The following is a 24,184-nucleotide window of genomic DNA, read 5'->3' as shown; positions in this document are numbered from 1 at the left end:
AAACTCCATGACACAGGCCTCTGTGCTCAATGGATCCTTCCCAGGGACACTGGGCCAGAAACAAACATCAACTGATTGTGGAAGGACTTGGAGTGACATCTTTCCTCCAATATTAGGAGGAATTTCTTTACACAGAGAGTGGTGAGAATGTGGAACTCGCTGCCACATGGAGTGTATGCAGTAGAGGGCATTGATGCATTGAAAGGGAGGCTTGATGCATACACTAGAGAGAAGGGAATAGAGGGATACGCGGGCAGGGGGGAAGAGGTACTTAGAGTGGGAGGAGTCTCGTTTGGAGGATAAACACCGGCCTGGACCAGTTGGGCCGAATGGGCTGTTTCTGTGCTGTAGATTCGATGGTTCAAGACATCCTTTGTCTTGTCTGAAACTTGCTGGTCTTCCATATCAAGGGCCTGTGTGTGACTGAGCATTGCAGACTTACTCATTGCATGGCCCAGAACTAGATGCTCAGGGATGCACTGAAGCTTGGTGCAGCTGCTGCAAAATACAACCTGGGGAGCGGCCACAATCTGAGGCCCTCCTGTCATTCTCCCCGTGTAGTGTCAGACTAAATATCACAGCCTTTCAAATGTAATAGGGTGAACATGACTTGACATTATCCAATAACAACAACAACAACTTGTATTTATATAGTGCCTTTAACGTAGTAAAACGTCGCAAGATGCTTCACAGGTGTATTATAAGGCAAAACAAATTGACACCGAGACACATAAGGAGAAATTAGGGCAGATGACCAAAAGCTTGGTCAAAGAGGAAGGTTTTAAGGAGCGTCTTAAAGGAGGAAAGAGAGGTAGAGAGGCGGGGATGTATAGGGAGGGAATTCTAGAGCTTAGGGCCTCGGCAACAGAAGGCACGGCCACCAATGGTTGAGCGATTATAATCAGGGATGCTCAAGAGGGCAGAATTAGAGGAGCACAGATATATCGGGGGTTGTGGGGCTGGAGGAGATTACAGAGATAGGGAGGGGCGAGGCATGGAGGGATTTGAAAACAAGGATGGGAATTTTGAAATTGAGGCATTGCTTAACCGGGAGCCAATATAGGTCAGCGAGCACAGGGGTGATGGGTGAATGGGTCTTGGTGCAAGTTGGGACACACCAGCCGAGTTTTGGATGACCTCAAGTTTACGTAAGGCAGAACGTGGGAGGCCAGCCAGGAGTGCATTGGAATGGTCAATTCTAGAGGTAACAAAGGCATGAATGTGGGTTTCAGCAGTGGATGAGCGGAGGCAAGGGCGGAGACGGGTGATGTTACGGAGGTGGAAATAGGTGGTCTTAGTTATGGCACGGATATGTGGTTGGAAGCTCATTTCAAGGTCAAATATGACACCAAGGTTGCGAACAGAGTGGTTCAGCCTCAGACAGATGTAAGGGGGAGGGATGGAATCAGTGCCTAGGGAACGGAGTTTGTGGCAGGACCGAAAACAATGGCTTCGGTCTTCCCAATATTTAATTGGAGTAAATTTCTGCTCATCAAGAACTAGAGGTCGGACAAGCAGTCTGACAATTTAGAGACAGGGGTTAGGGGTTTAAGAAGACCATTAGCAGTAGAGAATAGAAGCCGGGGTTTATCTTTACATTCCAGAATGACTCTGGAACAGTGAGCAATTTTGGCAGACGAGAGCAGGACCCGATAATGCTTTATGTGGTCCAGCCAGACATGGCGGTGAATGGCTAAACCAGTTGTCCGCCATATCCGTTCATGTCTGTGTTCCTTGAACTTAAGGAAGTGGTGGTGAGGGCTGTACCAGGGGTAACGGCCAGGGTGAGAGAGAGTAATTGTTTTACTAGGGACTAGGACATCAAAAGTGGTGGTGAGGGTGAGGTTCACCAGATCGCTAGCTGCAGAAATTTTGTGGTGAATGGAGGGCCAAAGGCTGGACAGTTGGGATTTTGTAGGTTAAGTTGTAAGAGAGTCTGGATAGAGTTTTTCCCAGGGGCGGACACAGAAGGAGGTAGGGTTGGGAGGGTGGAAGGGGGATGTGGGTGGAGAGCGATATGAGGAAATGGTCAGTGATGGCCTTATCTACAATTGACACGATGGGAGTAGCGAGGCCATGAGATATGGCAAGGGCGAGGGGATTGCCGTGAATATGGGTTGGGGAGTTTCCATGGAGGAGAGATTAAGGGAGGATAGGAGGCTGGTGAACTCTGAGGAGAGAGAGAATGATGAATTGAGATGGAGGTTGAAATCCCCAAGGATCAGAAGTCGCTCAGTGCAGGGGCTGAGTGAGGAAAGCAGTGAAGATATCTCGGTAATAACATTGTTCTGGTACTTGGGTGGACGGTAGAGAATGAGAATTTTAAATGAGAGGTGAGAGGGGTGGAATAAGGTGAGATGCTCAAAGGAGGAGAAAGTGCCGAGGAGTAGGGGGACAGATCAAGGTGTGATTTGGTGATGAGAGCCACGCCGCCACTATGGCGGTCTGAGTGGGGCAAGTGGTGGAAGGTATAGCCAGGCGGGGAGGCTTCATTTAAGGGTAAGGTGTCATCACCCCTCAACCAAGTTTCCGTCAGGGCCCTGATGTCGATGCAATCATCCATGATAAGCTCATGGGTGGCAAGGGCCTTGTTCACAAGTGAACGGACATTCTGGAGAAGATGTGGAGAGGGTCAGTGATGGCTGACCCACTGCCAGCGTCCACAGGCTCAGTGCTGGGGGGGATGAGTTGGATGGGGAGGAGATTGGCAAGGTTAGCCCCCAGTGGGTGCGCTGGGTGGGAAGGTCGGCGAGAGAATAGGATACGACAGGTGGGGTTACTGTTCATAAGGAGGCTGTGACAAGTGCCTCGATGGGCCCTTCGTAGGATGGCAAGAGAGGCACACAGGGAAGCTGTAGGCCTATCTAAGAGGGAGTCAAGCCTGGGACAGCCGCAGGAGAGTCGGAAGGTCGAAGAGTAATGAATGAATGGGGTAGGGATTTGGGAAGGCAGAGTATCCGAGAGAGGAGAGATGAAAAGAGGCATGGTGGCAGGAGCGAGCGGTCAGGAAGGGATAGAGAGAAAAGGAAAAGGGAGAAAAAGGGGAACAAGAAATGAACCATCCGGAGGGGCAGCTAAAGTGTGCACACGAATGGACACAGGGAAAAGCTCAGGTTAGGCCTGGTTATGTCGCAATTAATGGGATACATATTTCCTGGTAGCAGGGAATAGGTTGGAGACAATAGTAGGGAGACCAGGGTCAATGTCAGAGGTCCCATGGAGGGACAAAGCCGACGGAAGCAGGATGGAGTCGGCACGGAGCATCGACGAACCGTTGTCCAACGCAGGCCAGTGAAGTCCAGAAGCTATTTGAAGGGTAGAGAGTTCGAGGATGGAGGTTGTTGTCGTAGGAATGAGAGTCGGTAGTGGTGCTGAAAGATGATGGTGAAATTGACGCAAGTTGGAGGTCACCGTAGATCAAAAGCCGTGGAGAAATAGTTAAACCACAAACCAGCGACCAGCAAAGCTGAAAACCAGTAGAGCGAGTCACCTGACAGCAAGAGAAACAACAGCTGCTAGCTAGAAGCCAACAATGCTGAAAAACCAGTAGAACCAGTTCAGCAGAGACACAGTCGCAGTTTAAAAGTTATTTTTAAACAAAATTAAATAAAAACATCAAGAACATCGAGAATCATCGGGGCCCAGAGACAGAGGAGGATTAAAACACGGGCAGAAATACACCAAGGGAACCACAGACTCCTGCTGGGAAGTTAAAGGTAAAGAGGGGCAGGGGAGAGGAACTAGGGTGAGATAGAACACCAGCGGGAAGGACATGACAAAGGGACCATCCGAGACACGGCAAATTAAATAATAGCCGAGGGAAGGAAAAAGTAAAAGGGGCACCAGATAGAAGTGAAATCAAAAGGGAACAGGAGGGAGTGTCAGAAACATGGGAAAACCCAGGGGATGGAAATGATCAGAACATTCAAGCGTGTGGAGTGTTTCGAATAGAGAGTGGACAAGGTCATCACCTGTGGAGAGAGAAGACAGGTTAACATTCCGGGAATACATCCTGCATCGGAACTGGGAACTGAAAGATCAGCAAGGGCCTGTGTAGGGTGTGGAGTGTTTAGAATAGAGAGTGGACAATAAAGGGGGCGGTGTGGCCCTAGCTGTCAGGGACACCTGGGATGTAAAAGACGTTGATCCCGTGGGAGGTAGAAAGCTTGAAAATGAACTACTCTGGTTAGACATCTCTAACAGTAAGTGCTGTGAGCGAACACTGTGAGTTCTAGTTAATCTCTTCTGTAGCCTCTCCAAAGCCAACACGTCCTTCCTAAAGTGTGGTGCCCAGAATTGGACACAATGCTCCAACTGGGGCCGAACTAGTGTTTTATATCGGTTTTATATTTGTCCCACAACCAGCATTACTAAAATAATAACAAATTGCTGTTTGTGGGAGCTTGCTTTGTAATATTTGGCTGTCGTGTTTCCTACATTACAACAGTGACTACACTGCAAAATTACTACATTGACCGTAAAGTGTTTTGGGTGGCCTGAGGCTGTGAAAGGCGCTATATAAATGCAAGTCTGTCTGTCTGTCTTTCATATCCAGATCAACCTCATATTTTAAAGTTGCAACTGTGTTTCAGAGTTTGATGAGCTGGCTTTAAATGTTGTATCCTGCAGAGTTTAATAGGAAACAAAGTATATAATTGTAACCAAGTATTGAAAGTGTTTGATAAATTGTAAAGTGCTGTCTGCTTGTACCCGGCACACAGAAATAAAAGTATCTGCTTCGTCTGTCCGCAGAGTCTGTGCCTAAATCAGAAGGTGATGTCAGAATTGCCGAGCGCTGCTTGGTGTGTTTACTGAGACACACAGACCAGGGAGGGTCCAGGCTGGATTGCTGGTGAGACACACGATCTGAAGCAGAGTGACAGTGGAGGTGCAGAGATGGGCCTTAGGATACCTGGGTTCAGGGTGGGGAAGGATCAGCCAGGGGGCTTGTTTCTCCCGCTATCTGGTGACTTGGCATTGGGTGGATCTTTGTTGAGAATGGGTCCGGCTTGTTTTCAAAGCTGTCGACATTCACATTCTAGGCATACCGAGGAACAGCCGTAGGCCATTCAGCCTTTAATGCTATTAACCTTTGGTTAAGAAAAATCTATCAATCTCAGGTTTAAAATTAACAATTGACCCAGCATCAATTGCGGTTTGCAGAGGAGAGTTCCAAACTTCTACCACCCTTTGTGTGTAGAAATGTTTCCTAATTTCACTCCTGAAAGATCTGCTCTAATTTTTAAACTATGCCCCAAGTCCTAGACTCCCCAAGCAGCGGAAATAGTTTCTCTCTCTCTACCCTATCAGTTCCCCTTAATATCTTGAAAACTTCGATCAAATCACCGATTAACTTTCTAAATTCCAGGGATGGGTAAAGGAAGAATCCAGAGTCTGGAGCAAGGTGCAAACAAAACAAACAACACGTTTATCCCCACCCCGAACCCAGGGATGCTGAGGCCCATCTCTGCACCTCCACTGTCACTCTGCTTCAGATCGTGTGTCTCACCAGCAATCCAGCCTGGACCCTCCCTGGTCTGTGTGTCTCAGTAAACACACCAAGCAGCGCTCGGCAATTCTGACACCACCTTCTGATTTAGACACAGACTCTGCAGACAGATGAAGCAGATACTTTTATTTCTGTGTGCAGGGTACAAGCAGACAGCACTTTACAATTTATCAAACACTTTCAATACTTGGTTACAATGATATACTTTGTTTTCTATTAAACTCTGCAGGATACAACATTTAAAGCCAGCTCATCAAACTCTGAAACTCAGTTGCAATTTTAAAATATGAGGTTGAACAGAATATGAAAGGCAGACAGACTTGCATTTATATAGCGCCTTTCACAGCCTCAGGCCGTCCAAAACATTTTATGGTCAATGAAGTACTTTTACAGTGTCGTCACTGTTGCAAAGTAGGAAACGCGACAGCCAAACTTTGCACAACAAGCTCTCGCAAATAGCAATCTCTTATTGTTTTACTAATGCTGGTTGAGGGATAAATATAAAACCGATATAAAACACTAATTCGGCCCCAGCTGGAGTATTGGGTCCAATTCTGGGCACCACCCTTCAGGAAGGACGTGAAGGCTTTGGGGAGGGTACAGAAGAGATTTACTAGAATGGTTCCAGTGATGAGGGATTGCAGTGAGGTGGATCAACTGGAGAAGCTGGGGTTGTTCTCCTTAGAGCAGAGAAGGCTAAGAGGAGATTTGATAGAGGTGTTTAACATCATGAAGGGTTTAGATAGAGTAAATAAAGAGAAACTGTTCCCAGTGGCAACAGAGTCGATAACGAGAGGGCTTTCCCCCTGAAACAGGCGGGCGTTCCCGCTGCCCATCTCAGGACCCAGCCCAAGGTAGCGATGGCTGAAGCTCCAGTGTAAACTTTAGTGCCATTTCCAGGCGACTCTCACTCCGGTTACACCAGGCGGGGGCTCTTAAAATCAGCCCGATCAGTTCGGGATGGGAATTGTAAGAATCCAGAGTCTGGAGCAAGGGGCAAATAAAACAAACAACACGTTTAGTTTATGCTTCTGGGATGTAATTAAGCCCCGAATCGCTGTGTGTTTAATAAATGCCGCTTCTATTGTGCAGTTTAATAACAGCGCTGGGCAGCAGAGGTGTTGCACTAATTCATCTCAAACACCGCCATGTAGCGCCACCTTCCGCCTGTGGAGCAACATTACAGGCAGGAAGGTCACCGGGTTCCTGCAGCTCACAGCTCATTCCACCCAGTCAGTTCCTCTCTACAATTCACCATCCATTGGTTTCTTCTCTCCCCCTCCTTCTATTCCCCAGCCCTACACAGGCCCTTGCTGATCTTTCAGTTCCCAGTTCCGATGCAGGGTGTATTCCCGGAATGTTAACCTGTCTTCTCTCTCCACAGGTGATGACCTTGTCCACTCTCTATTCTAAACACTCCACACACTTGAATGTTCTGATCATTTCCATCCCCTGGGTTTTCCCATGTTTCTGACACTCCCTCCTGTTCCCTTTTGATTTCACTTCTATCTGGTGCCCCTTTTACTTTGTCCTTCCCTCGGCTATTATTTAATTTGCCGTGTCTGGGATGGTCCCTTTGTCATGTCCTTCCCACTGGTGTTCTATCTCACCCTAGTTCCTCTCCCCTGCCCCTCTTTACCTTTAACTTCCCAGCTGGAGTCTGTGGTTCCCTTGGTGTATTTCTGCCCGTGTTTTAATTCTCCTCTGTCTCTGGGCCCCGATGATTCTCGATGTTCTTGAGGTTTTTATTTAATTTTACAGGAGTCTCTGGAGCAGTTACCACGAGTTTGTTCCCCTGCACCGATTAAACAAACAAATCTCACCAACAAGACATTGTCACTCGGTTGTAGCCGCCCTGACCTCAGGTGACATTTGGACCATCCGCACCACCTGTGACTGAGACCGACGCCCATCAGTTTGCAGCTGGCAGGAGGCGGGGTGAAATTATGGGATGGACCCGTTAGTGACCTTTAACCCCGCAGATTGTCAGCGGGGCGGAGTTTTTCCCGCCGTCATTCGATCCCGGATTGAAGATGGGAAAGATTCTCTCAGTGAAAGTGTGGGGGAAAGTGTGGAGATGGGACATGTTGTCCGCATTGTAAAATGACACCTGTCCGCCCTCATAGTCCAGGTACACCCCGATCTTCCGGGGATCCACACTCGGGGTGAGGCGGGTCGGTGAGGGGGAGGTGAGGGCAACATAGACACTTTCGGGGGACAGCCACACGGTCCAGTATCCGGTCTCAGGTCTCGGGTCGATTCCCCCTTTTCTAGCGACAGACTCTCGGGCCACTCCCACAATCCACTCAGTCTTGTTACCCACCTCCACCTCCCAGTAGTGTCTCCCTGATGTGAATCCCTCCGATCCCAGGACAAAGGGCCAGAAATCAAACCTCTCCGGGGTGTCAGGGAGCGGCTGCTGTTTGTCTCCGAGTCTCACACTGGTCCGGTCCTCAGACAGGATGAGCCGGGGATTCGCTGTGTTCGGATCCAGAGTCAGAGAGGCTGGAGCTGGGGAAAGTTAAAATAACACAGTCAGTGATTTAGTTTCTTGCTGTGATTTATTCAAACTCTTTCCTTTTTAAAGTGACCACCCGGGCTCTGGGTTGTGTTCATGGAATCTGCTGTCACTCCAGGGTTTACACCCTGGGGGTCGATTTACATCGTTTGCGGCCCCAAATCAGCGCCTGGAGATAAAGACCCGAGAAGCACTGGAGACAGCGGGGGGAGGTGGGGGATAGCAGGGGGAGGGGGGAATGGGAGAGAGCTGGGGGAGACAGATGGGGGGAGAAGAGAGAGACAGCGGGGGGAGGGGAGAGAGACAGCGGGGTGGAGAGAGACAGCAGCTTGAGGGGGAGACAGCGGGGTGGAGAGGTAGAGAGAGCGTATAGAGGGAGAGAGCGGGGAAAGGGGAGAAAGCGGGAGAGGGGGAGAGAGCAGGAGATGGAGCAGAGACAGCGGGGAAGGGGAGAGGGCAGGAGATGGGGCAGAGACAGTGGGGAAGGGGAGAGGGCAGGAGATGGGGCAGAGACAGCGGGGAAGGGGAGAGAGCAGGAGATGGGGCAGAGACAGTGGGGAAGGGGAGAGGGCAGGAGATGGGGCAGAGACAGCGGGGAAGGGGAGAGAGCAGGAGATGGGGCAGAGACAGCGGGGAAGGGGAGAGAGCAGGAGATGGGACAGAGACAGCGGGGAATGGGAGAGCAGGAGATGGGGCAGAGACAGCGGGGAGGGGGAGAGAGCAGGAGATGGGGCAGAGAGAGTGGGGCGGGGGAGAGAGCAGGAGATGGGGCAGAGACAGTGGGGAAGGGGAGAGAGCAAGAGATGGGGCAGAGAGAGCGGGGAAGGGGAGAGAGCAGGAGATGGGGCAGAGACAGCGGGGAGGGGGAGAGAGCAGGAGATGGGGCAGAGACAGCGGGGAAGGGGAGAGGGCAGGAGATGGGGCAGAGACAGTGGGGAAGGGGAGAGAGCAGGAGCTGGGGCAGAGACAGTGGGGAGGGGGAGAGAGCAGGAGATGGGGTAGAGACAGTGGGGAAGGGGAGAGAGCAGGAGATGGGGCAGAGACAGTGGGGAAGGGGAGAGAGCAGGAGCTGGGGCAGAGACAGCGGGGAGGGGGAGAGAGCAGGAGATGAGGCAGAGACAGCGGGGAGGGGGAGAGAGCAGGAGTTGGGGCAGAGACAGCGGGGAAGGGGAGAGAGCAGGAGATGGGGCAGAGACAGTGGGGAAGGGGAGAGAGAGCGGGGAAGGGGAGAGAGCAGGAGATGGGGCAGAGACAGCGGGGAGGGGGAGAGAGCAGGAGATGGGGCAGAGACAGCGGGGAGGGGGAGAGAGCAGGAGATGGGGCAGAGAGCTGGGAAGGGGAGAGAGCAGGAGATGGGGCAGAGAGAGCGGGGAGGGGGAGAGAGCAGGAGGAGGGGCAGAGACAGCGGGGAGGGGGAGAGAGCAGGAGGAGGGGCAGAGACAGCGGGGAGGGGGAGAGAGCAGGAGATGGGGCAGAGAGCACGGGGAGGGGGGGAGAGCAGGAGATGGGGCAGAGACAGCGGGGAAGGGGAGAGAGCAGGAGATGGGGCAGAGACAGCGGGGAGGGGGAGAGAGCAGGAGATGGGGCAGAGACAGCAGGGAGGGGGAGAGAGCAGGAGATGGGGCAGAGACAGCAGGGAGGGGGAGAGAGCAGGAGGAGGGGCAGAGACAGCGGGGAAGGGGAGAGAGCAGGAGATGGGGCAGAGACAGCGGGGAAGGGGAGAGAGCAGGAGATGGGGCAGAGACAGCGGGGAGGGGGAGAGAGCAGGAGATGGGGCAGAGAGAGTGGGGAGGGGGAGAGAGCAGGAGATGGGGCAGAGAGTGGGGAGGGGGAGAGAGCAGGAGATGGGGCAGAGAGAGCGGGGAGGGGGAGAGAGCAGGAGAAGGGGCAGAGACAGTGGGGAGGGGGAGAGAGCAGGAGATGGGGCAGCGAGAGTGGGGAGGGGGAGAGAGTAGGAGATGGGGCAGAGACAGCGGGGAAGGGGAGAGAGCAGGAGAAGGGGCAGAGACAGCGGGGAGGGGGAGAGAGCAGGAGATGGGGCAGAGAGAGCGGGGAGGGGGAGAGAGCAGGAGATGGGGCAGAGAGAGCGGGGAGGGGGAGAGAGCAGGAGATGGGGCAGAGACAGTGGGGAAGGGGAGAGAGCAGGAGATGGGGCAGAGACAGCGGGGAAGGGGAGAGAGCAGGAGATGGGGCAGAGACAGCGGGGAGGGGGAGAGAGCAGGAGATGGGGCAGAGAGAGCGGGGAGGGGGAGAGAGCAGGAGATGGGGCAGAGAGAGCGGGGGAGGGGAGATAGCAGGAGATGGGGCAGAGACAGCGGGGAGGGGGAGAGAGCAGGAGATGGGGCAGAGACAGCGGGGCAGGAGAGAGAGCAGGAGGAGGGGCAGAGACAGCCGGGAGGGGGAGAGAGCAGGAGATGGGGCAGAGACAGCGGGGAGGGGGAGAGAGCAGGAGATGGGGCAGAGACAGTGGGGAGGGGGAGAGAGCAGGAGGAGGGGCAGAGACAGCGGGGAGGGGGAGAGAGCAGGAGATGGGGCAGAGACAGCGGGGAGGGGGAGAGAGCAGGAGATGGGGCAGAGACAGCGGGGAGGGGGAGAGCAGGAGATGGGGCAGAGACAGCGGGGAAGGGGAGAGCAGGAGATGGGGCAGAGACAGCGGGGAGGGGGAGAGCAGGAGATGGGGCAGAGACAGTGGGGAAGGGGAGAGCAGGAGATGGGGCAGAGACAGCGGGGAAGGGGAGAGCAGGAGATGGGGCAGAGACAGTGGGGAGGGGGAGAGAGCAGGAGATGGGGCAGAGACAGCGGGAGGGGGAGAGAGCAGGAGATGGGGCAGAGACAGCGGGGAAGGGGAGAGCAGGAGATGGGGCAGAGACAGTGGGGAAGGGGAGAGAGCAGGAGATGGGGCAGAGACAGCGGGGAGGGGGAGAGAGCAGGAGATGGGGCAGAGACAGCGGGGAGGGGGAGAGAGCAGGAGATGGGGCAGAGACAGCGGGGAGGGGGAGAGAGCAGGAGATGGGGCAGAGACAGCGGGGAGGGGGAGAGAGCAGGAGATGGGGCAGAGACAGCGGGGAGGGGGAGAGAGCAGGAGGAGGGGCAGAGGCAGCGGGGAGGGGGAGAGAGCAGGAGATGTGGCAGAGACAGTGGGGAGGGGGAGAGAGCAGGAGGAGGGGGCAGAGACAGCGGGGCGGGCGAGAGAGCAGGAGATGGGGCAGAGACAGCGGGGAGGGGGAGAGAGCAGGAGATGGGACAGAGACAGCGGGGAAGGGGAGAGCAGGAGATGGGGCAGAGACAGTGGGGAAGGGGAGAGAGCAGGAGAAGGGGCAGAGACAGCGGGGAGGGGGAGAGAGCAGGAGATGGGGCAGAGACAGCGGGGAGGGGGAGAGAGCAGGAGGAGGGGCAGAGACAGCGGGGAGGGGGAGAGAGCAGGAGATGGGGCAGAGAGAGCGGGGAAGGGGAGAGAGCAAGAGATGGGGCAGACAGAGCGGGGAGGGGGAGAGAGCAGGAGATGGGGCAGAGACAGCGGGGAAGGGGAGAGAGCAGGAGATGGGGCAGAGACAGCGGGGAGGGGGAGAGAGCAGGAGATGGGGCAGAGACAGCGGGGAAGGGGAGAGCAGGAGATGGGGCAGAGACAGTGGGGAAGGGGAGAGAGCAGGAGATGGGGCAGAGAGAGCGGGGAAGGGGAGAGAGCAGGAGGGAGGGCGGGAAGCAGGGGAGACAGCGGTGCGGGAGAGCTGGGGAGGAGAGGGAGCGAGGGGAGGTGAATCAGGGGGGAGGGGTGAGAGAGTGTGGGGAGGGGCGAGTCAGGGGAGGGGAGAGAGAGCGTGGGGAGGGGGGAAGGGGAGAGAGAGCAGGGAGGGGGAGTCATAGAAACATAGAAGATAGGAGCAGGAGTAGGCCATTCGGCCCTTCGAGCCTGCTCCGCCATTCAATGAGATCATGGCTGATCATCCAAATTCAGTACTCTGTCCCTGCCTTCTCCCCATATCCCTTGATCCCTTTAGCCTCAAGAAATATATCCAACTCTTTCTTGAATATATTTAATGAACTGGCCTCCACCGCCCTCTGTGGCAGAGAATTCCATAGGTTCACCACTCTCTGGGTGAAGAAATTCCTCCTCATTTCAGTCCTAAATGGCTTACCCCTTATCCTTAGACTATGACCCCTGGTTCTGGACTCCCCGGACATCAGAAACATCCTTCCTGCATCTAGTCTGTCCAGACCTGACAGAATTTTATAGGTTTCAATGAGATCCCCTCTCAATCTTCTAAACTCCAGTGAGTATAAGCCGAATCGACACAATCTCTCCTCATATGTCATTCCTGCCATCCCAGGTATCAGCCTGGTGAATCTTCGCTGCACTCCCTCCATGGCAAGAACATCCTTCCTCAGGTAAGGTGACCAAAACTGCACACAATACTCAAGGTGTGGTCTCACCAAGGCCCTGTACAACTGTAGCAAGACATCCTTGTTCCTGTACTCGAACCCTCTTGCTACGAATGCCAACATACCATTTGCCTTCTTAACCGCCTGCTGCACCTGCATGCTTACCTTCAGCGACTGGTGCACAAGGACACCCAGGTCTCTTTGCACTTCCCCTTCTCCCAATCTATTGCCATTCAGATAATAATCTGCCTTCCTGTTTTTGCCACCAAAGTGGATAACCTCACATTTATCCACATCATAGTGCATTTGCCATGTTTCTGCCCATTCACCCAACCTGTCCAAATCATACTGGAGTTTCACGACATCCTCCTCACAGCTTACCCTCCCACCCAGCTTTGTGTCATCTGCAAATTTGGAGATATTACATCCAATTCCCTCGTCCAGATCATTAATATATATATTGTGAACAGCTGGGGTCCTAGGACCGATCCTTGCGGTACCCCACTAGTCACTGCCTGCCACTCGGAAAACGACCCGTTTATTCCAACTCTTTGCTTTCTGTCTGCCAACCAATTCTCTATCCAAGTCAATACCTTGCCCCCAATCCCATGTGTCTTAATTTTGCACGCTAATCTCTTATTGAAAGCCTTCTGAAAGTCCAAATACACCACATCCACTGGTTCTCCCTTATCTATTTTACCAGTTACATCCTCAAAGAATTCCAGTAGATTAGTCAAGCATGATTTACCTGTTGTAAATCCATGTTGACTTTGTCCGATCCTGTCACTGCATTCCAAGTGCTCTGCTATTACATCTTTTTTAATAGTCTCTAGCATTTTCCCCACTACCGATGTCAGGCTTACCGGTCTATAACTCCCCGCTTTTTTTCTACCACCTTTTTTGAATAGTGGGGTAACATTAGCTACCCTCCAATCCATGGGTACCGTTCCAGAGTCTATCGAGTTCTGAAAGATGACCAGCAATGCATCTACTATCTCTAGGGCCACTTCCTTAAGTACCCTGGGATGTAGACCATCAGGCCCTGGGGATTTATCGGCCTTCAGTCCCATCAATTTTCCTAACACCATTTCCCTACAAATACTGATTTCTTTCAGTTCCTCCCTTTCATCAGACCCTATGTTCCCCGGCATCTGTGGGAGGTTATTTGTGTCCTCCTTTGTGAAGACAGAACCAAAGCATGCATTTAGTTGGTCTGCCATTTCCTTGTTTCCCATGATAAATTCCCCTGATTCTGACTGTAAGGGACCTACGCTTGACTTCACTAATCTTTTTCTCTTCACATATCTATAAAAGCTTTTACAGTCAGTTTTTATGTTCCCTGCCAGCTTACTCTCATATTCTATTTTCACTTTCTTAATTAATCCCTTTGTCCTCCTGTGTTGACTCCTAAACTGCTCCCAATCCTCAGGATTATTGCTTTTTCTAGCCAATTTATATGTCCTCTCCTTGGATCTTATGCTATCCCTAATTTCCCTTGTTAGCCACGGTTGAGTCACCTTTTTTGTTTTATTTTTACGCCAAACTGGGATGAACAAATTCTGTAGCTCATCCATTTGGTCTTTGAATGTTTGCCATTGCCTATCCACCGTCAACCCTTTGAGTGCCATTCCCCAATCAATCCTACCCAACTCGCTCCTCAGACCATCGTAGTTTCCTTTATTTAAATTGAGGACCCTTGTCTGAGTCAACTTCTTCATTCTCCATCTTAATGAAGAATTCGATCATATTATGATTGCTCCGACCCAAGGGGCCTCGTACAACAAGATTGCTAATTAATCCTTTCTCGTTACATAATACCCAGTCTAAGATGATCTGATCTCTGGTTAGTTCCTCGACATATTGGTCCAGGAAACCATCCCGTAAACACTCCAGGAATTCCTCCTCCACGGTATTGTTACTAATTTGGTTGGCCCAATCTATATGTAGATTAAAGTCACCCATGATGACAACTGTGCCCTTATTGCACGCTTCTTTAATTTCCCTTTTAATGCCATCCCCAACCTCCGCCTTACTGTTTGGAGGTCTATATACCACTCCCACGAATGTTTTTTTCCCCTTAGTATTTCTCAATTCTACCCATACAGATTCCACATCATCAGAGCTAATATCCTTCATTACAATTGTATTAATCCCTTCTTTAACCAGTAATGCTACCCCACCTCCCTTTCCTGAATATCGAATACCCCTGGATGTTGAGTTCCCAGTCTTGGCCATCCTTGAGCCACGTTTCCATAATCCCAACCAAATCATATTCGTTTACCTCTATTTGCGCAGCCAATTCATCCACCTTATTACAAATGCTCCTCGCATTAAGACACAAAGCCTTCAGGCTTGTTTTTTTAACGCTCTTAGACCTATTAGAATTATTATTTACTGTGGCCACATTTGATTTAAACCGTTGATTTCTCTGACTGCCACTTTTGTTTTTCTCCTTCCTATCTTTTGCTTTTATCCCTGCTTTCCTTTCCTCTGTCTCCCTGCTCAGGTTCCCAACCCCCTGCCATTTTAGTTTAAACCCCCCCGAACAGTGCTAGCAAACCTCCCCACAAGGATATTTGTCCCGCTCTGGTTCAGGTGCAACCCGTCCGACTTGTACAAGTCCCACCTTCCCCAGAAGCAGGCCCAGTGATCCAGGAAACTAAAGCCCTCCCTCCTGCACCAACTCTTTAGCCACGCATTCATCTGCTCTATCCTCCTATTCCTATACTCACTAGCACGTGGCACCAGGAGTAATCCAGAGGTTACAACCTTTGAGGTCCTACTCTTTAATCTGCTACCTAGCTCCCTAAATTCTTGCTGCAGGACCTCATCCCTCTTCCTACCTATGTCGTTGGTCCCAATGTGAACCACGACCTCTGCCTGTTCACCCTCCCCCTTCAGAATGCCCTGCAGCCATTCAGTGACATCCTTGACCCTGGCACCAGGGAGGCAACAAACCATCCTGGAGTCACGTCTACGGCCACAGAAACACCTATCTGTTCCCCTTACGATAGAATCCCCTACCACTATTGCTCTCCCACTCTTTTTCCTCCCTTCCTGAGCAGCAGAAGCACCCCTGGTGCCAGGAAGTTGGCTGCTGCTGCCTTCCCCTGGTGAATCATCCCCCTCAACAGTATCCAAATTGGTATACCTGTTTGAAAGGGGGATGGCCACAGGGGTCCCCTGCACTACCTGCCTGCTTCTATTGCTCCGCCTGGTGGTCACCCATTTCCCTTCTGCCTGTGCAGCCCTACCCTGCGGCGTGACCAACTCATCAAACGTGTAATCCACGACCCTCTCAGCATTGTGAATGCTCCACAACCCATCCATCCGCAGCTCCAGCGCCTCAATACAGCCCGTTAGTAGCTGCAGCTGGATGCATTTCCAGCACACGTGGTCGTCAGGGACACTGGCAGCGTCCCTGAATTCCCACATAGAGCAAAAGGAGCATAACACGGGGCTGGGCTCTCCTGGCATGACTTACCCCTTTAATTAATTTAACTTAATTCAATACCACCAGTTAAAGATATACTGTAGGGCGCTTATTTACCAACTGTCCCCACTACACCACAGAGACCCAAGAAAATATAAACCGCAGAATTTAAGCTTGTAATGAAAAGGAGAAAGAAATACTCACCAACCAATCACTTACCTGCTTCCTGGTGATGTCACACTTGGATTACTTTTTACCTCTCTCCCCTGCTGCTGAATTGGTCGGGCCTCGCCTCGCTCCTCCTTTTAACTGCCGCCTCGCCTCGTACCTCACGCAGGTCCACTCTGGTCGGGCCTCACTCCTCACTGCACTCCCAGGTCAGCCGCTGTGGTCGGGCCTCGCCTCGCTCCTCCTTTTAACTGCCGCCTCGCCTCGTACCTCACGCAGGTCCACTCTGGTCGGGCCTCACTCCTCACTGCACTCCCAGGTCAGCCGCTGTGGTCGGGCCTCGCCTCGCTCCTCCTTTTAACTGCCGCCTCGCCTCGTACCTCACGCAGGTCCACTCTGGTCGGGCCTCACTCCTCACTGCACTCCCAGGTCAGCCGCTGTGGTCGGGCCTCGCCTCGCTCCTCCTTTTAACTGCCGCCTCGCCTTGTACCTCACGCAGGTCCGCTCTGGTCGGGCCTCGCTCCTCACTGCACTCCCAGGTCAGCCGCTGTGGTCGGGTCTCGCCTCGCTCCTCCTTTTAACTGCCGCCTCGCCTCGTACCTCACGCAGGTCCACTCTGGTCGGGCCTCACTCCTCACTGCACTCCCAGGTCAGCCGCTGTGGTCGGGCCTCACCTCGCTGCTCCTTTTAACTGTCGCCTCGCCTCGTACCTCACGCAGGTCCACTCTGGTCGGGCCTCACTCCTCACTGCACTCCCAGGTCAGCCGCTGTGGTCGGGCCTCGCCTCGCTCCTCCTTTTAACTGCCGCCTCGCCTCGTACCTCACGCAGGTCCACTCTGGTCGGGCCTCACTCCTCACTGCACTCCCAGGTCAGACGCTGTGGTCGGGCCTCGCCTCGCTCCTCCTTTTAACTGCCGCCTCGCCTTGTACCTCACGCAGGTCCACTCTGGTCGGGCCTCACTCCTCACTGCACTCCCAGGTCAGCCGCTGTGGTCGGGCCTCACCTCGCTGCTCCTTTTAACTGCCGCCTCGTACCTCACGCAGGTCCGCTCTGGTCGGACCTCGCTCCTCACTGCACTCCCAGGTCAGCCGCTGTGGTCGGGCCTCGCCTCGCTCCTCCATTTAACTGCCGCCTCGCCTCGTACCTCACGCAGGTCCGCTCTGGTCGGGCCTCGCTCCTCACTGCACTCACAGGTCAGCCGCTGTGGTCGGGCCTCGCCTCACTCCTCCTTTTAACTGCCGCCTCGCCTCGTACCTCACGCAGGTCCACTCTGGTCGGGCCTCGCTCCTCACTGCACTCCCAGGTCAGCCGCTCCTCACTGCACTCCTGTGAATCAGGGGGGAGGGGAGAGAGAGTGGGGGAGGGGGGAGTCAGGGGGGAGGGGAGAGAGAGCGGGGGGGGGGGAGTCGGTGGGGGGAGGGGGGAGAGCGGCGGGAGGGGGCGGGCGAAAGAAGCCTGTCTTGACACCAGAAAAATGACGCAGCACAATTACCGGTGGGACTAGAACCATAGAATCTTACATCACAGAAGGAGGTTATTCGGCCCATTGTGCCTGTGCTGGCTCTTTGAACAGTTGTCCAATTCAGTCCCACGCCCCAGCTTTTAGTTCTCGTCACATACATGTCCAAGTGCCTGATGAACTTTCCTATGGAATCTGCTTCCACCATCCATTCAGGGAGTTCATTCCAGATCATCACAACACTCTGTGTGGAACAATTTCTCCTCATTTCTCCACTAGTTCCTTTTGCCAATTATTTCAAACCTATGACCTTGGGCGCTGACACTGCACCGTTGATGGGCCTTCAATAACCACAAAACTAGAAGTTATAGACTTAAACAAGTTGGCTTTTAATCACTAAGATCAGAGCTAACATCTCAACACGCCGACTGGTTCACAGGAATGAGTCATACAGATCCTGGGATCTTTATGTAAGAGAAGTCAGGGGCGGAGCCAAGAGCCAAGACCTGGAACCTCCCAGGTTAGTCAGGAAAGAGGAAGTGAAACTATACACAGTGGGGGAGGGTAATATACATGAGTGCAAAACGAATACAGGATCAAGACAAACAGATTTCATTACACTCACCCCTTCTATAGATTTAGTCCATCGGGGTGATGTTTCTTAAAAGTTGGTATAAGTGAGTCTGTCGGGAGGTTTTGCAGTTCTCAGTGATCGGCGCAAAGCCAGTTGGGGTGCCTCTAGGGGAGTGGATTCTGGTTCCTCCGCTGTCCGGGCCTCCGCAGTGTCTTCCAGGTTAAAGTTGGGTATTGATACCTCTGGGCGTCCTGTCTCTTTGTAGTGTAGGTCTTCATCGGGTAGTCTCCCATCGTTCTCTCCGCTCCCCGAGGGAGCGAGGTCTTTTATGGAAACAGTGTCCTCTCACCCGTCAGAGTATTCGATATAGGCGTACTGAGGGTTTGCATGGAGGAGCTGTACCTTTTCCACAAGGGGGTCCGTTTTATGGCCTCTCACGTGCTTTCGCAATAGTACTGTCCCCGGAGACGTCAGCCACGCGGGTAGAGATATGCCCGAGGTGGATTTCCGGGGGAAAACGAACATCTTTTCGTGAGGGGTAGCGTTAGTGGCAGTACATAACAGAGACCTTATGGAGTGGAGCACATCTGGGAGGACTTCCTGCCAGCGGGAGGTCGGAAGGCCTTTTGACTTTAAGGCTAACGTGACAGCCTTCCAAACAGTAGCATTCTCCCTTTCCACTTGCCCATTACCCCGGGGGTTGTAGCTAGTGGTTCTGCCAGTGGCTATCCCCTTCGAGAGCAAGAACTGGCGCAGCTCGTCACTCATGAATGACATCTCCCTATTGCTGTGTATGTAGTTCGGCATGCCAAACATGCAGAATAGATTACAGAGACTCTTGATGACCGTGGCACTGGTAGGTTAGATTCAGCTTTAGGGCAGTTTTTAAAAATCTCGCAAGATTTAGATCGTGGTCTTGCTGGTTGTGCCCGCAGATAGTGACATTGTCCAGATAGGGGTAGGTAGCTTGTAGTTTATTCTCGTCAACCATGCGGTCCATCTCACGTTGGAAGACCGAGACGCCATTTGTTACCCCGAAGGGCACTCTGAGAAAATGGTAGAGGCGCCCGTTCGCCTCGAAGGCGGTGTATGGGCGGTCCTTCGTTCTAATGGGGAGCTGGTGATACGCGGATTTGAGGTCGATAGTCGAGAAGACTCGGTATTGCGCAATCTGGTTGACCATTTCTGATATGCGGGGTAAAGGGTAGGCGTCCAGCTGGGTATAAATAGTAACAGTCTGGCTGTAGTCAATTACCATCCGTTTCTTTTCGCTATTTTTAACTATGACTACTTGGGCATGCCACGGGCTGGTACTGCATTCAATAATGCCTTCCCGCAGGAGTCTGTCCACTTCCGCCTTGATAAAGTGTCTGTCTTCCAGACTGTACCATCTACTTTTGGTCGCTATGGGCCTACAGTTCGGAGCGAGATTAGCGAATAAAGAGGGCGGGCTGATTTTTAAGGTTGATAGGCCACAGACTGAGTGGCGGCTGGGACCCGCCATATGCTAGCGTGACACTTTCGTGGTGGCACTGGAAGTCCAGGCCCAAGATTACATTAACACAGAGTTCTGGCATCACGAGGAGTTTAAAATCCTTGTAGTCCGCGCCTTTTACAGTCAGTGTTACCACACAGTAGCCCAAAATGTCCGAAGTGTGGGGCTTAGCAGCCATAGCAATTCTGCTCCGTGTAGGGGTTACCGTTAATGAGTGCCGCCGTACCAGGCTAGGGTGGATAAAACTCTCGGTACTCCCACAGTCAATTAAACATTTCGTTAAATTCCCGTTTACCTGTATGTCCATCATGGATTTTGTCAACGGGTGTGGCCTGGATTGATCCACCGTGATCGAAGCCACTGTTGGGCCCTGGGCGGCCGTTGAGTTGGGAAAAGATGGCAGATCCCAAGATGGCGGCCCGCACGGCACGCACGAGGCAGTGACGGAGTTGGAAATTGGATTCCCCCTGCAGACTTTGCTAAAATGCCCCTTTTTCTTACATTTGAAGCATGTAGCGTCCTTCGCTGGGCATCGTTGTCTGGGGTGCTTGGCCTGGCCGCAGAAGTAGCATTTCAGGCCTCGAGACATTGCTGCTGTAGTAGGACTCCTGGGTGAACTTCTGTGTGGGGACTCTGGCGGCGTAGAGCTGGTCTGCGACCTGGATGGGGAAGATGGCTGATTCCAAGATGGCGGCCCCCTCTGGGCCACGTCCAGCGATTGCGCAGTGGCCACTGCCCTTTTTAAGTCCAGGACCTCCTTCTCCAGCAGTCTCTGCTGGATATAATTCGATTTGAGGCCCGTGATGAAGGAATCGTGGACCAATTCGTCAGAGTACGCGTTGGCCGTCACAGCCTTGCAGTTACAGTCCCGGACCAGGTCCTTTAGGCCCTGTAAGAAATCGTCCATTGATTCCTCTGGTCGCTGCCTGTGTGTAGCCAGCAGATGTCTGGCGTACACTTCATTTACCGGCCTCTGGTATTGGGCCTTCAGGATAGTGATGGCCCCCGTGTAAGAGGTGGTGTCCCGGATGAACGAATAAATCCGATGACTTACGTGAGTAGTCAGTAGACTCAGTTTATCTACCTCGCTAGCGGATGAGGCCCCCGCGAAGAGTTCGAAGCATTTGAGCCAGTGTCCAAATTGATTTGATGCTTCAGCAGAATGTGGATCCAAGTCCAGATGCTCTGGTTTTAGGAGTCGATCCATCCTAGTATTCTTTAGTGATTAAAATTGATGGGCCTTCAATAACCACAAAACTAGAAGTTATAGACTTAAACAAGTTGGCTTTTAATCACTAAGATCAGAGCTAACATCTCAACACGCCGACTGGTTCACAGGAATGAGTCATACAGATCCTGGGATCTTTATGTAAGAGAAGTCAGGGGCGGAGCCAAGACCTGGAACCTCCCAGGTTAGTCAGGAAAGAGGAAGTGAAACTATACACAGTGGGGGAGCGTAATATACATGAGTGCAAAACGAATACAGGATCAAGACAAACAGATTTCATTACAACCGTGAAATTGGTAAAACTGGCACAGCGAGGATCACTTTCTACACCCTGGTTTCCTGGCCCAGAAATTACTCTGCAGACGCAGACTTCAGAGTGCCTGGCAGACGTCACCCACACATCACTAATCAGCACTGTCGAGGGAGGGAGAGGGGGAAAGGACCAAAATCACAAGAAAAGGGAGAAGTGAAGGAAAAAATGTAAAAAGAACAAAATGAGGAGGGGAAAGCGAGAGAGATCAAAAAAAACGAGTGAAACTAAATTAAAAAGCTCAGCAGAGGAAATGGGAAAGACAGGATTAACCATGTACTCGAGACAAAGTCCCAGACACTCTTAGATTGATCACAATGAGCAGTGCAATTCAAGATCGAATACAACAGCAAGGGTCTGGTTCAGCCTGAGACAGTGGCCAAGGAGGGGGTGGAGTTGGTGGCCAGGATGCAGAGTTGCTGACAATTTCCAAACTGATGGCTTAAATCTTCACAATGTTTAACTGGAAAAAATTGTGGCTCCTCCATAACTGGATTCCAGATAATCTGTTGGACAACACACTGGTGGTGGAGGGATCAAGAGAGGTGGTGGAGAGGTAGCGCTGGGTACCATCGGTGTACATCTGGAAACTGAGCCTGTTTCTGTGGATGAGGTTGACAAGTGGCAACATGTAGATCAGTGAGAGAAGAAGACCAAGAATAAATACTTGAGAATCTCCTGGGGTGCCGTGCGGGGGCGGGAAGAGAAGCCATTGCTGGAGATACTCTGGCAACGATCGAATAGGCAAATGCGAACCAAGTAAAGGCAGTCCCACTGAGTAGGGCAATTGAGGAGAGACATTGGAGGAGAATGGTCAATGTTTGCAGAGAGCTCCAGGAGGATGAGGAGGGAAAATGCACTATACTCACTGTCACAGAACATGTCATTTGTGACCTTTATTAGGGCCACTTTGGGGCTATGATGACAGGGATGAAAATCTGGTTAGTGTGGTTCAAACATGCAATTATGGGAAAATGGCCAGGGATTTCAGAAGTGATCGCACGTTCAAGGACTTTGTAGAAGAAAGTAAGGTTGGAGATCAAGTGCAAGGACAGAGGGTGGGTAATTTTGAGGAAGGGTGTGATGACATTGGATTTGAAAAGGAGCTGGATAGGACGTGAGGAGAGGGAACCATTTACAATGTGAGCTAACATGGAAACCAGGAAGAGAAGTTGGGTGGGCAGCAGTTTAGTGGGAATGGGGTCAATGGAGCAGGTGGTGGGTCCAGCAGAGAATACAATCTCAGTAAGACAGGCAGCCTGGCTTCTGATTATTTTACATATCCATGGTGCAAGTAACCAAAGAGAATAATGCAGCGAGAGAATAAAAATAAAAATACCAAACATTGAACCAAATGTTGATGTTTTATCCAGTAGGAATATTGGTATAAAATATCAGAACATACATTGATGTGAATTTAGGAACTGAAGTAAAACTGTGAATAACTCAAAGCAGATCAAAGAAAGTGGGTGAGAGTCTAGGTGGAAGTGAGTGATGATGGGATTAGTGTCACTGTGCGAAGCTGCTTTCAAAGGTGATGCGATGACTTTCTAGCATGGTTCTAAACTAGGGTTTAAGCAGCTGTTTTCAAAGGCCACAAGGAAAGTACTGTTGTGAGTAAAATATTTCACAGGTAAGACAGAGTTACAGATCACTGTGGAGTAACTGAGTTGTCTGTGCTAGCTTGACCACCATCTTGACTTTCTTTGCTGAGCTTCCACAAGGTAAATATTAAATAAAGTTCTAAGTTTTAAAACTTTTTAAGGATCATCTCAGCAGCTGATGACAATCAAGAGAGAAATGAAAGATGTTATGAAACAAAGGATGTGCTCCTTCCAATCCATCCTTCTCCTGCTATGGAGTGGGGTGAAACGTAGTCACAGATTGAGCCGGGAAATAGCTGAGGAGGTGGACGGCCCAATGTCAAGGCAAAGATAATGAGAGACATGGAAACAGTAAAGCTGGGGATCATGCTTTGAAAATCAGAAGATACTGGCAAAATACTGTGGGCAATTATGCAGCAGCCGCGAAATAGGAATCCAGCGCTCCCGCACTGAACATTGGGGAAGCCTCATTAGTACATGCAAACCGGATCCCAGAATGTACATGGGACCCCAATGCAATCTTGGTCTTCCATTGGATGGAGCGTGAGCTGTGCAAGCCCCACCCAGCGGAACAGTCTGTAGAATGGCCGAACCTGTGGACCTTAAAGGGACCGCTGGAAACCCCATAGGGAATGATGCAAGGAGTTCGTTCTCTCCGGTGTCCTGGGCAAGATTTATCCCTCAACCAACATCACCAAAACAGGCTATCTGGTCATTATCACATTGCTGTTTGTGGGAACTTGCTGTGCAGAAATTGGTTGTGGTGTTTCCTACATTACAACAGTGACTACACTTTAAAACTTTTCATTGGCTGTAAAGCGCTTTGGGACGCCCGGAGGTCGTGAAAGGCGCGATATCAAAACACGTTCTTTCTTTTTCTTCTCTTTTCTAACAGTTTCTCTGTGGCCAGGAGGTTCCTGAATTGTCCTGCCTGCTGCTGGCTGCTCCTCGGCTTTGCCCCCCCACACCCCTCCCCAATGCATCTTCCTGCCATTTTCTCAGTTTGAGACTATCGCTACTTTGTTGTAGACTCTGTGACTGTGTTAAACCTGTGGATGTTTATCTTCTCTCTGCGGTTTAGGATCTTGAATACTTCAATAAGATCACCCCAAGCCCTCCCTTATCCAGAGCAAAGACTCCTGACTTCCAGACTAGACACGGACATCAGTGATCATTTAATCTGGGGTCCGGGGCCCGTTCAGTCTCTTCTCAGCTGGATTTATAAATCAGGAAAAGGAATATAAGAGTTTTACCGGGGTTAATGGCGTCTATCATTTCTCTCCACGCTGTGTACTGTAAAGGGCCGTTGAACTTTCCGATAGACAGGGCGCCATCTGCTACTGATAGTACTTGATCCTTGTCACTAATCCTGTAAATATTGAACAGTTGATGTTATAAATCGACATTAAACACTTTTCTGCGTTATTTTACCAAACTGTGCAGAGTTTCAGTAAAGAGCATGTCCTACCTCCTCTTCCGACAAGCTTCCTCCTGAAATAAATAAA

The 24,184-nt window shown here is 51.6% G+C and overlaps 2 protein-coding genes across 2 annotated transcripts in view; one reads left to right on the top strand and one right to left on the bottom strand.

Annotated features, from left to right (window-relative positions):
• Positions 1 to 24,184, top strand: part of LOC147096384 (uncharacterized) — a 419,163-nt gene that overhangs the window by 179,326 nt on the left and 215,653 nt on the right. The window lies entirely within an intron of this gene.
• LOC147096389 (E3 ubiquitin-protein ligase TRIM39-like) lies at positions 7,300 to 24,010 on the bottom strand. Its single transcript, XM_085975172.1, has 2 exons — positions 23,933 to 24,010; positions 7,300 to 8,020 (listed from the first exon to the last, which is right to left on the bottom strand). The coding sequence occupies exons 1-2, from the start codon at positions 23,952 to 23,954 to the stop codon at positions 7,470 to 7,472; spliced, it is 573 nt and encodes a 190-aa protein (XP_085831298.1). The 5' UTR covers positions 23,955 to 24,010; the 3' UTR covers positions 7,300 to 7,469.

This window comes from Somniosus microcephalus, unplaced genomic scaffold, assembly GCF_052327205.1.
Source record: "Somniosus microcephalus isolate GS21.2 unplaced genomic scaffold, FLI_Smic_1.0 unresolved_chr1, whole genome shotgun sequence".
Classification (NCBI taxonomy): Eukaryota; Metazoa; Chordata; class Chondrichthyes; order Squaliformes; family Somniosidae; genus Somniosus; species Somniosus microcephalus.
Note: the sequence above shows the minus strand (reverse complement) of the source record. Positions and strands in the feature narration are given on the sequence as shown.